This window comes from Cyprinodon tularosa, unplaced genomic scaffold (assembly GCF_016077235.1).
Source record: "Cyprinodon tularosa strain WSP-4 unplaced genomic scaffold, ASM1607723v1 ctg362, whole genome shotgun sequence".
NCBI lineage: Eukaryota > Metazoa > Chordata > Actinopteri > Cyprinodontiformes > Cyprinodontidae > Cyprinodon > Cyprinodon tularosa.
Genome location: NW_024039077.1, coordinates 842,549 through 858,361, shown reverse-complemented (window position 1 = coordinate 858,361; position 15,813 = coordinate 842,549). Strand labels below are relative to the sequence as shown.

Genomic DNA, 15,813 nt, shown 5'->3' with positions numbered 1-15,813 from the left:
ACACTTTTCTATGAACGTTTGTAAAACCAATGTGATCATTCTGGTTATTTAGATGTTTGAGTCAAAATCCTGCAAGCTGGTGGAGAATTTCAGGATTGTATATTTGGTTTCCTGGTGTTTAACGCTGCAGGTGATGGTTACATTTTGATGCTTTTTTACCTCTAGAAACTAAAGAAGCTACAGACAACACAGAGCATCCCACTCATCCTCAGCGGGGGCTGCTGGGAACTCACCATCCACGTTGTAGACCTTGAGGCCCGCCAGGTGCTTGGCAGCTCTGGACTTGGAGGCAGAAAGCAGAGCTGGGTTATGGATGGGGAAGTCACAGTAGTAGTGCTCTATGATGGCCAGGGCGGCCCGCTGAATACTGGAGAAGAGAAAGGAAAGCACAGTAACTTATGTCTTATAGCCAATACGTTATAAAGAACTAAAATGGACGAGAAAATCTGATCACAAGACATTTTCACCTGCAATATCAGACATGAGGTTCCCAGATAAAGACATTTAGTTCACTTTCAAATGTTTATCAATCAAACTCAACGCTTTAAACCTCCAAATTACTGACATTTGAATTGATTCAAACTTGGAAACAAAGTCCAGTGGATTGTTTTTAATGTTCTTTTTATTTGGAATAATTATGAATTGGAAAAACAAAATGCGTTAGCATTTCTTCAGTATAAATAAAACACAACCATCACTGTTTATAAGAGTTTTCTTTATCTATTTGAAATAAGGGGGGAAAAGTGAAGCGTTTAACCCAAATAAATAGAACTTTCAGCCATTAAACATAGAGATTTTAGGGGATAGAAATGCAAAGAAGCTCACAATTCTTTAGTGGAAGGAATTTAAGGCCTTTTTATTGATATCACAGTTCTGATCTTACTGGAAAAACCTTAAAGATGCTCGTTATTTAATCAAAGTCAAAAGGAAATGTTTGATTTCATCTCAGACCTGCAAAGGACAATGATCGTTTGGTGTGAACACACCTTAACAGAACAATTAATCATGTAATCTCCAAAATATTTCATGTGTAGGCGGCCATCTTTGCAATGCCAGTATTTCATACTGTACAAATAATAGTAACATGAAAACGCTCCTACATCAAGCTTTAGTGCTAATAAATATTTAAATCTGATGTCTCAATTAAAACAGATACTTGTTTAGGAATACCCTCTCACTTGTTGATTTTTCGCAAAGAATTACAATTTTATATTTAAAGCCTGAAATGTGGCAAAAGGTTGAAAAGTTCAAGGGGGTTGAATACTTTTGCAAGGCACTTTAGCTTCTTCGCTTACTGAAAATATAGAAGCCATGATATACAGGAAATAACCCTGAATTTACTCTGCATTGCTGCTAACACTGCTTTGGGAAATGTGGCCCATCTCTGCGCTCGCATTTTGCTAAACTATATGTAAATAACACTATCAGCTGTGAAAAAAAAGGCCTTTGTTTAACTTTCAAGGCACATAGAACTTCCTCCGGTAATTCTTAGTCATAGTTCCTCTTTCTAATTGTTATATTTAGGAGTCAAGACAAACCTGTTAATGACTTAAGCAGATAACTGCTGGTTTTATATAGAGAGGAAAATGCTCTTGCATTTCACAAACATATTTCCTGCTATAAGTGTCAACACAGCCTCCATTATATTGGCGATTCATTCAGTCTTTATAAGTTGTTTCTGTTTTGTTGGTAAATGTGCACAATGCAGTACTTTTTACTCAGAAACAGCTTAAACTTAGCAGAGCAAAAATAATGAGGTACAACCAAATGATTAGGATATTCCATCATTAACCTTCTACACATGTTGATTGCGCTGCAAAAAAATTGAAATAAAAGTAGTTTTTTCTTAAAAATAAGGGCTTTTTTTAAGTGAGCAGGTAAATGAAACACTTTGCCAATGGAACAAGACAGTTTATATTTAAAATAAAATAAAAACAATTGCATTGTCTTATTTCATGTGCATATTATCTAATTATATTACTTTAAGAGTAAAAATACTTATTCCATTAGCAAATAATCTTCTTTACCCGCTGAAATGAATGTTAAATACACTTAATTTAAGACATTTTAACTTATTTCTAGATCGTTTTTGCAGTGTGCAGATATGAACTTGCAAGTGTAGAATGTTAAAGTATTTTTGTCCATATATGGAAGACCATGAGACTAATAGTAATTAAAAAGACATGGTGTGAAAGCTGACAAAAAAAGGTCTGCAGAGCTAAATCTCTCGCAGTGATGAAGAAATCTGTTTGCCTGACAAAAAGAGAAATCACCACCTCCCCACTCAATTAACTGATGTCATCCACTCTACATTTAGTTTTTCCCTCTTTATGGTGATCGAACAATGAAAAATATGTCGAAAAACAGAGTTGAACTCTCAAGGTGATTGCATGAACTCACAGCAACGCCTCAGAAATAGTGGATTGTTCGGTTTCTTTATCTTAAAGGAAAAGTCTGGTTAGCAAGGAATAATCAATGGTTCGTTATCTATACCTAAAACTAATGCAGTGATTTAATGAATTTAGCGTTTATCAGTTAAAAAATGAAAACAGTTTTCATTGCATTGTGAGTTCGATCCCCCACTCCCACAGACTGCCACTCTGGGTCCCTGAGCAAGACCCTTAACCTCACACTGCTCCCCGGGCGCCTCACAATGGCAGCTCACTGCTCCCCAAGGGGATGGGTTAAATGCAGAGAAGTAATTTCCCTCTGGGATTATTAGAGTATATCAAAAAAAAAAAAAATCACTGAGTGTCCGGGACCAGCCATTTTTTTCCCAAATATAGTAACACCTCACTCCTGACATCTTCCAGCAGTGACGTCTCCCCGCTTTACAAGCAAAATCAATGGGAGCTACTAGACACATCTGCAATAAACGACTATTTTAACAATTATTTTAGATTTTGATAGGACTTTACAATTAAAATTCACCATGTTATAGTTAAATCTTGCGCATGGCAGTTGGATTTTGTAATACATCGGGTAAAAGTGAAAAAAAATTAGTTATTTCACCTGTTCCATTTCTTGATCCATCACTGATAGGTTGGTTGTTGGATTGCCAACTTGAAGAGGGACGATTTTCCATTGAACTTCTGGCCAGAGAAAAAACACGTAATATAATAATAGCTCGTTGTGACAAACACCAGATACAGCATTGGGACTTGCTCAACAGCCGATACCGCACCGTGACGTCACAGTAGTGTGCTTTAACAAACATGGATGTCTCCAGTAAAACACATTCAAATGAAATTACTCATAATTAAAAACATTTATTTATTGAACAGTATGTAATTTCATATTAAAGTACTTTCAGAAGTTTGTATTCTGAATATGACCGGACTTTTCCTTTAAAGTATCAACATGAAACCTTCTCCCTGATTCCCTTCTATAAAATTTTATTGGAATAACACAATCTCAGAAAATACAGCCTTTAATTTAGGTATTTGTTTTGTTTTTCCGCGGTGAAAGGGAATAATTTCCTTAACAGAAGATTTAGTTGACATTTCAGTGTCACTGAAACACTTTTTTGTTTCTTTTTTAAGATAAATCAATTTCTGGAGCAACTTCTAAACGGGTCCAGACGTTTCCATATTTCCAGTTTGAGCAGTAGATGAAATATCTTAATACTTTACCTGTTTTTCATGGAAAACTAATAAGGAACAGAAAAATTTATATTTTTTCCAGCAGGGTTAGGGTTAGTTACATGTTAAAGCCTCAATGTCTTTTTATTTGTCTTTTATAACGGATGATGTTTGTTTTTCTTTTTCCTGAGTGAAAATCTAAAACATCTAACCTGATGTTTCTGATGACTAAACAAAATACGGTGTAATCAGAGGACATGCACGCTATATTTTGGTCTACATGCTAAAATGTAGCATGATTAAGGTGTTTTGAATCTGAAAAATAATAAAGCACGTCACCCTTAAAAAACTCCCTACTGTAAACATGGTGGTGGCGCTGTTATGCTGTGGGAATGCCCCTTTAGAGGTATCACCGCACTTTTTAGACTCATTTATTAATATAATTATAAACCCTTTTTCTTATTTATCTTTTAATGCAGATCAATCTAACTGATCCATCAGCATTAATAGAAGAAGTCACTTTTTATCCAGGTTGTATGCATTTAATCACCTTCTACAGTCCTCTTAGATAGGCCATTGTTTAACTAATCAGGTTCTCCATATGGGTTTACTTCCTGCCTGGTTGCAGACGCTCTAACACTCCTCTCTGTCATTGTGCATTAAGTGTCCCACTCTGCTGTGTGACATGTCTGCACCAAATATATGCTTTTTTTGTGGCTTTATCGTTGTCATGGAGCTCAGAGGTAATTGGCTCACCAGCAGCTGGTCAGAGCTGCGTGGCTGTCGGTCTTGCAGCTAAATGAATGTCAGCGTCTGTGTCGAGCCCTGAAAATGAAAAAAACCTCATTCCGCAAGCCGAGGGGGCGGACATGAGGCGGCCTGTCCAAACTCATCCATCCCTACCCCGGCGTCCGGCCCTTACCCGAGCAGGACAGGCAGGGGAGGAAATGGAGAGCATTTGCATCTAAATTGGACGTTTCCTTCCCTTCATTTCTGTCCCTATATTTGTACCCTAATGATCCTGGTTATGTGTTTATTGAATGGAAAGAGAAAAACCTACCAGCTTTAATGCTGAGTGGAAATCAGCAGCTTAACACATCTTACGATGTTTTGTTTTCCTGCAGTTTTGAATTCCCCGTCTTAAACCGTGAGGTTTAGATTTTCTCCCATCTTGTCCCGAGAAACGAAACCTCATCCCAGGTGACACCCATGGAGAATCTGTGACCTGAAGAGCCTTGCAGGACATCAAAACACTTAGAGCGCTTCGACTTCCTTTTCCTCAGGAGAGAGTGCGACATGTTTACTTGCCTCGGGTCACATTTAAATGCTCCCACACAAACACAGCAGTCAATGTGGACCAGTTGGATGAAGGTGTTAACCCCACAGGTTGAAACAAACATCCTGTTTATTCCACATCCAGCTCCGGATGAATAACATCCTAACATCGCCTTCTATCATTTATTCATGTGTGGCATCATCATTTTTTCCTCACCACTAATGATGAAGTTTTCTGGGCCCCAGGGGGCCATCTCTGAGCCTACGCACCCCCAGCCTTAATGTCCAGGTGTCCACTACCATTATGGGGCATCATATCACTGAATTATTTACCAATGTTTGAATAATTCAACATGAAAATGCTCCCTGAGTGGCGAGGGGATATATGTTGCATCAGTCAGGGATAATCTATGTGAGGTTTTTTGTATTTTGTTAATAAACAAATCCAAAAATATTTAGGATTTGATGCACTGGACAAACAAAATGTGGCATTTACATAGGGGGAGAAAAAATCTGTAGTTATAAAGAAATTTTATTGATACAAATCTGAAAAGTGTGGCATATAATTAAATTAGCCCCTCATCATCTAATGATGACTTTATATACTCTTTCCACAGATATTTAATCTGGACTTTGACTAGGCCGTTATACCAGCTTAGTTCTGGCTGCATGTTTGAGGTTGTTTTCTTGATCTAAAGTATTTTATTTTAGTCACTGGCAGGTTTTCTCTTAAGATTGTCATCACTAAACTTTTTGCTATAGTCTTAAATTTGTTTTTTGCTTTCAACTTGCTCCACTACTTCTTTGCAGCCTGTTTGTTGTGTTCCTTGTTTTCCGTTATGCTATTTGTTGCTAAAGTTCTCCAACAGTCCCCTGAACTTTTCTGGGACATCAGGATATAAACTTAGATTAATTTACACACATTAAGGGTTAATTAAGAAAAAAAAAACTTTTAGAAAGCCCTGACTTTAATGTAAGAGAATCACACTGGAAAAACGACCTAGAAATAAGTAAAAAGTTCCTAAATTAAGTGTATTTAACCTTAATTTGAGTAGGCAAATGAGATCATTTGCCAATGGAATTAGTATTTTTACTCTTAAAATGAGATATTTAGATAAAAGGCACTTGAAATAAGTCAATGCAATTGTGTTTTCTTATTTTAAGTGTAAGTAGTCTTGTTCCATTGGCAAATGTCTCTTTTACCTCCTCAATTCAAGAACAAATTCACTTATTTTAAGAAAAAATGACTCATCTAGATTTCGATTTTTTTCTAGTGATAACATGCTGTGCTCATTGTGAAGCATAGTGGCAGAAACATGATGCTGTGGGGTTAAAAAGTGACATTATAAAAGGTTTTTGCCCTGTCATATAAATCCCCTATGCGATCAAACCGTTTTTAGGTGGAGAGGAACAACAGAAGGCTATTTAACTATTAGTTTCTTTATTTTACCATTTGCTTACTTGAACACACTTAATACATTGATAGATTTAAGTTTCAGGATCTAATCCTACATGTTCCCTGGTCCCATTTTCTTTTGTTGCACCAATTTTCCCTTGAAAAGAGGAACCAATTAAAGGACACCTTCCTTTTTGTATAACAGAATTACAGCTTTACAGAACAGGCTAAATTAGGCCACAAACATCCCCTTGGGAATATCACGCTTGTCTCACTTTTCTCCTAAGATTACAATCTGTTTCGTCCTTCTTCAATCATTCAAAATGATCTAATCATCCCCGTCGTCCTCATCCGGCTCAGGACTTTCATCTTCTTCTAAAACATAGTGCTCGTCTTCCTGGTCGTATGCGAATTCGTCGTCGTCCTCCGTGTTCACCCTCCCTGACAGGACATCCTCAATCCAGTCCTCCAGTTCCTCCGCCGTGGGTAGGTCCTCGTCGTTTGACATGTCCAACCAAACGCTGTCCGCCTAGAAGACAGTTCAGCAAATCAGCTCACTAAAAACCAGGGCCTGGTTGTTGCTGGACGACCTGCTGACCTGAACCTCACTTACATCCGTGACGTTGACCACACCAATCTGGGGTCTGAACAGATCCAGCTTGAACGTTGTTTCCCAGTAAGTGGTCAGCTGTATGGACAAAAAATCTAGTTTATTTTACTATACTATAGTTTTTTGTCAAAGAGGTTTTTATTGTGGAAAGAAGACTTGAAATGAGGCAGAACCAGAGGGAAATCATCAGGATCAATCCAGATGATACTGAGCTCTGGATTGTTGGTGTTGTCTCTGGCCACGTCTTTCAGGATCTCCAGGAACTCATAGCCATCTGTGTGCAATATTAGAAATAAAGATGAGCCAAGTCAATTAAATATACAGTTTTCAAAATAATACAAATTTGAACAAAAAAAATCTAAAAAAAAAAACTTAACTACGAAGGAATTTTGTTTGTATTTCAATAGATCGGTGCATTTTATCCTCTAGGTGCAATTTAAATTATTTCTTCATTTTACAGGTGTGCCAATAATGAGAACTGCAGGGGCTAATCATCTTGTTATTCTACATTCTTAATCATTGCTGATTATTTAATTTTTCCTACGCAGAGCATGGCCTGTCGTTGTTTTCAAGCTACATTTTGTACGGTATTTACTTTGGTTAAAAATGGCTCGTTGATCTAACCTCTATGGCAAACCAAGAAAAACCGAATAAATCTGCAGTAGGTAAATAGTTTTTCCATAGCCTGTAGAATTAGGAACTAAAAATTAATCAATTGGTAGCCATGGACCTGGATCTTCCTCTTCAGCAAAAGCAACAATATGTATTCCATCCATGTCATCCTCCTAAAGAAGCGAACAAAAACAATTAGAATAATAATTATTAATTGAAGTTTCAAAGGTTTCAGTCAGCTTTAAGTGTTTCTCACCCATGTCTCGAACATATTCTCCGCCCGGAGCTTCCTCAGTGTAGCCCTGTAGCGATAGCACTGCATAAATCCCATCTAAAATACCTGCATATGCAATAAGCTAAATACATGAACATACCTTCGGTGTTGGTTGACAAACTCAACTATGTCCATCTCTGTCAGAGGTCTTCCAGGCAAGATGGCCGGCTCCTCCATAAACGGCTCGTAGAAATTGACTTCATTCATTTTAAGGGAGAGATGTTTGGCAACCTAAAATAACATAAAACACCTAGATGTCTGCGTAATAAAGTAAATAACTTACTTATAATGCTTTAATGATCTGTTTCTGAGACAAACTTGTAAAAAAAAATCTTAATAATGTAATACCTAAACAGGAATCGATTAAAGCTGATAGAGAAAACAGGTTATTAACTTGGATGGAGCTACTTTAAATCTTCTGGGAAAACACTCAAAAGGCTTTGCAAGGTTTAAAATGATAACTTCGAAAAGGGTATTGACACTAAAATATAGTGAATCATTAGTAAGTGTACCCATGAGTCAATCGTTTGTGGTCTCTAAAGTCTCTAGAACCAAAAGTTATCTGTTAGCGGGTAGCCTAGCCATGCCCTACCCAGCAAACATCTTTCATGTTTTAACAGCATTAGGTAAAAAAAATTTTATCCTCTGTATGAAAGAAATAAAGCAGTCATTTTGTACATTTCTAAATCTATCAACTAATGACAGATTGCTGTATTAAGCAGACACAAAACTTACCCTGTTTACCATTTATACACCCTTTAGATTTCTCAACAAACATGATAAATAACCATGGTTTTTGCTACAAGTAGTAGTACATTTCTGTGTATAAAGAAGTATATATTTTTTAAATTAAACTGCATTTTTACCCTCATAGATCATGTGTACAATTGTTAAAATAAGCTTTTATGTTTTCCAAACATAATATGTATGGATTAATTGAGCCTGGTTCTGCTGGAGGTTTCTCCCCGTTAAAGGGGGTTTTTCCTCTCCACTGTCGCTACAAGCATGCTCAGTGTGAGGGATTGCATTTGAGTCAATGAGTTGATGCAATCAACTGGTTTTCCTTGGATAGAAAACTTTAAATCAATTTGACTGGATGATCTGGTGAACTGTAAAGTACCTTGAGATGATATTTGTTGTGAATTGGCGCTATATAAATAAACTGAATTTTAGTGGATTGAATAGAAGGAAAGGGATTGTTAGAACAAATCTATAGAACAAACAGTGTTAAATATGAAACGATGCATTTCTTACTTACGGATTTGTCAAATGTTGCAAAGAACTTGATATAAGGTTGAAATCTTTCTGAAGCTTCCTGAAAAGCTTTGTAGTCTGACAAAACAAGACAGAGGAGAGTTATTTAGCCGAGAACTGAGGCAAGCTGTCAAGTTTCATCAAAACAAGACAAGATGCTTCTTTGTTGTGCGATGAGGTAAAAAAGCAGTTAAACCCATTCACTGTTCAATTTTCCAGCATTGTGGTTTTTACAGTCGTTTTAAAGTAACCAAGTCTCTTTTAATACAGTTTGATACGCTTGTAAAGAGCTCCTGGCTCCTCTACCAATGAGGTCAGAGCTAAGGACCATCCTATCTGTGGACGGATATGGGATTCATAATGAAAATCTGTGCCAGCATGTCCCCTGCCTCACTTTGTCTTTCTATTTTTTTGTTGGAACTATAATTGCAGTTTGACCTATTACATGGAGAGCTGGGAGCTATATAAAGTGTCTCCTGAGACGAAGCAAGAGTGTCTGGAATCAGGTTTCTCCTTAACAGGCTTTACGGCGAGTAGCGCCATTAGCCTGCAGACCCCATTAGCATCTAAGGAGCTCACAGGGACATCAAGGAGGGACTTTTAGCCCTTTAACGGTTCTCCTTAAATACATTATGAATGAACAAATTTTAGTTTTTGAATTGTCATATAGTTTAAGAAAACTAACATGAATCCTCTCCTTTGAAGTAGCCAATGAGCCGGATGTCCTCCTCCATTCTCTCAAAGGCTCGCAGCTCCATGGCGTTATTGATGATCTCCACTGGATCCTCCAGAACCTGAAAGATGTTATGAATTTGAGTCCATCCAAGCTCTGGAAATCATCTTTACTTAAGGTCAGCTCACTGTAAAAAAAAAAATAAAATAAATAAGTTTGAAAAAATGTGTCAAAGATTTGATGTCCTGGAATGTGTGTTCACTCCAAGCACCAAGCACTCAAATATGACCCTATGAGTGTCATCTTTGAACTAACCATTACAGTTTAAAGCCTGTTAATTAGATTTTCCTCAAGACAAAAACTGATGTTTTTTCAATTAATTTGACTACCAATGTAGACCTGATATAATCTGAATACACGATCACATGGGTGAAATATGAGGGTGGCAGCATCATCCTGTGGGACAGGGCTGCTAGTCAGTTGAAAGGAGGTTGAACAAGTAAAGAACTTGGTCCCACTTAAAGACTTTGGCAGTTCTTGAAACCCATCCCCTCCTGATCTGGGAGTTTTTCCTCTCCACTGTCTCCACATGCTTGTAGCATTCTTATAGCAGGCATTAAATTAGACTGCACAATCAGATTGAACTGTAAAGTGCCTTGAGATGACGCGTGTTGTGAATTGCCGCTATATAACCCTTTATAGGGCACTCAGTGAAAGACTTTAAATATCTAACTTTCAAGCAAAGAGCGCACTGCAAAAACTTGAAATCTAAGTACGTAATTTTTTTCTTAAAATAAGTGCATTTTTTCTTGAATTGACACTTTGCAAATGGAATAAGAAAATTCACATTTAAAATAAGGAAAAAAAATGCAGTCTCCTATTTCAAGTGCATAATATCAAATAATCTGATGTAATGGATAAAAATGCTCCTTCCACTGGGAGATTTTCTTATTTACCTACTCAAATTAAGGATAAATAGACTTATTTTAAGACATTTTCACTAATTTTTAGACCATTACCTTATTACCTTTGTAACATTAAAAAAAATATGGATAATTTGATGGCAAAAATTAATGTCAATGTACGGTAACAAGAAACGCCAACTTGCCCGAATATATTAAGAAAAATAACAAAAGTGGGGGGCTTCATTTCTAAGGGGTATGCAAGTGATCAAAAACGGTAACTTGCCCTATAAAGGGTTAAATAAACTGAATTGAATTAATCTCATCCTTCAGAGTTACTGTTAATCTATAAAAAAAAATCCAAGAATAAAACATTAATATTTGAGGTTAAGACTAAGGCTTAGCCTCGGACTGAATTGGACGATTATGACAAAGTTTTCTTGAATGCCACATTTTTAGATTCTGGTGTATAACTTGTTCCATTATATGGTTAAAGTGGTGTAGTTTATGCTTTATCTGCATGCAATTGTCTGTATTCCTTTTCAGCTTGCTGTTATAAATGGCGGTTCGATAGCAAACATACAGCAATTAGCTGCTTCACATCCATGTCAGTGTTTGACGTAGCTGTAAGTTCATTTATACCCTGCTTTGACGTCTTGTTAGAATTGCTCTTTAATCAGGACACTGAGAATTTTAAGGCAGCTGAGATTTTGGACCTATTCATAGCTACAGAGGACCTTATATAATAACTTTGGGCACTTACGTCTAAGAGAAATTCCACCAAGGTGTCTGCTGAGAGCTCCCCATCGAACTCAATGACACGATCGTCCTTGAACACATACACACTTCCCACCTCTTCCAGACCTGGTGGGAAGGAGAAGAAATGACTGCCCAACACTCCATGATGGACATCTTAGCCCTCTCCAGGCAGATGTTGCAGATTTGCAACAGCTAAATGCTACTTAGCTAATTACTCCACATCCATATATTAAGAGCTTTTGTTACTCAGAAGTACAACAGAAGGACTTAGTTGTGCATTTGCAACAAACAGTTTCTCTCCAGCTCACCACATGACCCTGCTGACTCACTTTCAACATGGCTGAGTCCTTGGTGTCACTGGAACAGATTTTCTAAGCACCAATTTCATGTTAGTATCACTACCAATTTCCATTATTTTAAAATCAATACTACATAAGATGAATCATGAATGTGTATAGATATGAAACATGCCAATTAGTAGATTTTATCTCCTCTGGGTTTTTCACCAGAGGCATCTCGATTTCAATGTTGTGGATTTGCAACGTGTGCCCAAACAGGTACCAATGGATGCTACATGCTTTATCTACTAGTTTGCCTATATTTTGAGCAACAGTTTAACAGAAACGGCCTTCTCAAGAGGTTTTGAGATGTCGGTGGAGAAAAAGTTTGAGAAAAAGTTAGTCAAATAAAGTTAACGTTCATATCAGATTCAGTCTTCAGTGTTAATTTAAGACTCCGGGCCAATGTTGCAAATCTGCAACATCGCCGAATTCATTGCACGTGAAGGTCTCTCTAAAAAACAAAGTCTGAATTGTATATTACTAGCCCATATGATCATTTTCTAAAAAATATCAGATTTTTCCTGCAACTACAACTTAATTTGAGCCTGAGAGGGTTAACACACTCCAACCTTTTAATACCATCGCTGTTAAAGAATAGAGGAGACATCATGACCTGTTACGAAGTCATACCCAGTTTTTTTGCTACTTTGACATCCCTCTGGGAGTCCACCATTCCAAAACCAATGTCTTTGTTCTCCAGGACTTGAGCTGTGAGCTGGTGAATCAAAACAAAAAGAAAAGAATAACAGATTCATTTCTTAATATGGCCATAATTATCTGCAACCGAGGAGCTGTGACCTCAATCAATCGTTGGGCAGAATGGTGGAGAATGGGATCTTGTTTTTCTCACCAATATGGCTGCCACTCATAAGGCAGAGAAACTGGAGTTAGCATCATTACAGAGGACAATATTGAACACAATTATATCCATCTGTTCTACTGTAGCTGTTGCTGCAGCAGCATAAGCTGGTGACCTGGCTTTTTCCATTAGGATAGATAAAATGTCATGGTTCTCTCAAGTTTAGAAGGTCATCCAGTTTTTTGAATATGAAGAGTTCTTCCTTTTTTCTTTTTTTTCACATCTAACTGAGATAATCAATCAAACAGAAAAATCATTTCTCAAATAACTACATTTTTTCTTTTCTTAAAATAAGCGCATTTATTCTCGGATTGAGGAGATAAAAGACACATTTTGCCAATGGATCAAGACAATTTAAACTTAAACTTATTTCAAGTGAATATTATCTAATTATCTTATATTAAGATTATAAATCTTCATTCCTTTGGCAACTTATCTTATCTACCTACTCAAATTAGGGTAAATATACTTTATTTCTCCAGTGTTGATTAGGGGGAAATAAAATAAAACATCTTAGCCTTATATATAAATTAGTAACAACCACCTCACATTGTTTGGAAAGCTTGATTAAAAAGTTGCTTGCTACACATTTGCCTAGCAAGGAAAAAAGAGGTTTCATATTAATAATAGTTTCTGAGCAGATAATTCTCTTATATTTCATCTAGAAATGACAAAGGTAGGTTTTTAAAGTTATTTTAGACATCAGCAGATTGGTCTGAGAACAAACTGAGGTTAAATAAAATGACCTAGATCCGTCCTGAATGTGTGAAAGCTTGGAGAAAAGGAGAGAGAACATAATGAGTTTAAAGTCTTTACTTTCCACTCTGGAAGTTTGTCCAGGTAAAATTTATTGTAAGTCAGTCAAACAAACAGAATCCACTTGTTATCTTACATTAAAACCGACTGTATGCAGACAAAAAAGAGATAAAGTTTATTTTTACTAAGACTTTACTATTTTTTGCAGCATAGAAAGAACATCAGCTTTACTTGCAGCGCCCACTTTCCCCTCACCTCCAGCACCAGCTCTGTCATCTGGAACCGCTTCTGCAGGCCCTTGTTGGCCGGCACCGGTTCATGGTAGAATAGGCACAGCAGGTCGTACCTCTTCAGGGCCTTCTTGAAGTTGCGCTCGTTAATGTCCAGCACCCTGTCTTTGCCATCAAAGTTGGGGAACTCCAGTCCTTCCTCAGTTCTGCACTGGAGGACCAGTCGGAGGCTGAGGCTGGAAAGAACGGCCAGCCAGATGTGCTGCATCGCTGCTCCCCTGTGGAGAGGGAAAGGTGAATGCAGTGTTCCGGGCCTGGCAAACATGAAATAAAAATAATTTACTTATTTACATTTTTATTTCTGTCTCTAGCTCTTCTTTAGCGGCTCTTCTTCTCCTTTTGTCTTTAATCTCCTCCCCTCCGTCTTCATACAATCTGGATCTCTGGAGGATTTAATTCCTCCTCCTTTCCTTTTCCTCACTGAGAAACTCATTGGACAGAGCCCATTCATTTCAAAAATGGGAAAATGTATTGATATTATTTTCTTTAGAAATTGCAATATGCCGTTCCCACCTTGTTTTACAAATTCATAAAATCTAGTCTGGCTTAAGCCAATAGGGGACATGCTGTGGTCAGATAAACCATTGTTACCTTGGAGGAGCCACAGGGGGAATGGAAATGTCAGAATAAGTATGTTGTGGGGAAGCTTCTTTTTTTAAATATAGATTTTAAATGTTAAATGTATATTTTATTATCATATGCTGGTTCTGTCTCCTTGAACCCCAGTCGGCCTCAGCAGATGGCCGCTCACACTGAGCCTGGTTCTGCTGGAGGTTTCTTCCTGTTAAAAGGGAGTTTTTCCTCTCCACTGTCGCTACAAGCATGCTTAGTGTGAGGGATTGCTTTCCAGTCAATGAGTCGATGCAATCAACTGGTTTTCCTTAGATAGAAAACTTTGAATCAATTTGACTGGATGATCTGTCGAACTTTAAAGTGTCTTGAGGTGACATGTGTTGTGAATTGGCGCTATAGAAATAAACTAAATTGAATTGAAATATTATAATTAAGGATTAAAGACCCCAGTCCGTAGTCTTTACTGCCCTCTCTCCGAAACACATGCCAACCAGTAATGTAGGTCTGTCTCTTTAATGCTTCCAAAACGCTTCAAAAATTTCAAATAGCAATAGTGGGGTGTCATTCATTGTTCCAGAATTCAGTATTTAAAAAATGTAAAAGAATTACTGATGGAGTATCAGTTTATGCAGGAGAGATGATGGGAATCATTTTGGCTTTAGGATGGATTGAGGAAGTTCATCCTGTAAGAAGTATAATATGTTCTGATTCAAGTTCATAATTATATTCAAAATAAAGAGATTATGTATAATATAATATAATATAAGAGATTCAATTTTTAATTTATAGAATTCAGGCAATGGGTTTAAGTTATTTTTACATGGATACTGTCACATATAGGAGTAAAAGGAAGTGAGTTGGCAGACAAATATACAAAACAGGCTACAAAAAATAGTTACATTGATATAATGATCCATCCATCCATCCATCCATCTTCCTCCGCTTATCCGGGGTCGGGTCGCGGGGGCAGCAGCTTAAGAAGGGAGGCCCAGACTTCCCTCTCCCCAGCCACTTCTTCCAGCTCTTCAGGAGGAACCCCAAGGCGTTCCCAGGCCAGCCGAGAAACATAGTCTCTCCAGCGTGTCCTGGGTCTTCCCCGGGGCCTCCCCCCGGTGGGACGTGCCCGGAACACCTCACCAGGGAGGCGTCCAGGAGGCATCCTAAACAGATGCCCAAGCCACCTCAACTGGCTCCTCTCGACGTGGAGGAGCAGCGGCTCTACTCCGAGTCCCTCCCGGATGACCGAGCTTCTCACCCTATCTCTAAGGGAGAGCCCAGCCACCCTACGGAGGAAACCCATTTCGGCCGCTTGTATCCGCGATCTCGTTCTTTCGGTCATGACCCAGAGTTCATGACCATAGATGAGGGTAGGAACGTAGATCGACCGGTAAATCGAGAGCTTCGCTTTTTGACTCAGCTCTCTCTTCACCACGACGGACCGGTACAGTGCCCGCTTCACGGCAGACGCTGCACCAATCCGCCTGTCGATCTCCCGCTCCCTTCTTCCCTCATTCGTGAACAAGATCCCAAGATACTTAAACTCCTCCACTTGGGGCAGGACACCCCCCCCCTGACCCGGAGAAGGCACTCTACCCTTTTCCGGCTCAAGACCATGGCCTCGGATTTGGAGGCACTGATCCCCATCCCGGCCGCTTCAC

The 15,813-nt window shown here is 38.2% G+C and overlaps 1 protein-coding gene across 1 annotated transcript; it reads right to left on the bottom strand.

The window, feature by feature from the left end:
• Positions 1–6,296: 6,296 nt before the first annotated feature.
• Positions 6,297–13,956, bottom strand: LOC119790358 (calsequestrin-2-like). Its single transcript, XM_038295882.1, has 12 exons — positions 13,874–13,956; positions 13,548–13,800; positions 12,308–12,392; positions 11,341–11,441; positions 9,688–9,796; positions 9,007–9,080; positions 7,849–7,979; positions 7,731–7,776; positions 7,593–7,647; positions 7,036–7,136; positions 6,866–6,940; positions 6,297–6,781 (listed from the first exon to the last, which is right to left on the bottom strand). Coding segments are annotated over exons 1-12 (1,233 nt in total). The 5' UTR covers positions 13,876–13,956; the 3' UTR covers positions 6,297–6,580.
• Between the last annotated feature and the right edge of the window lie 1,857 nt (positions 13,957–15,813).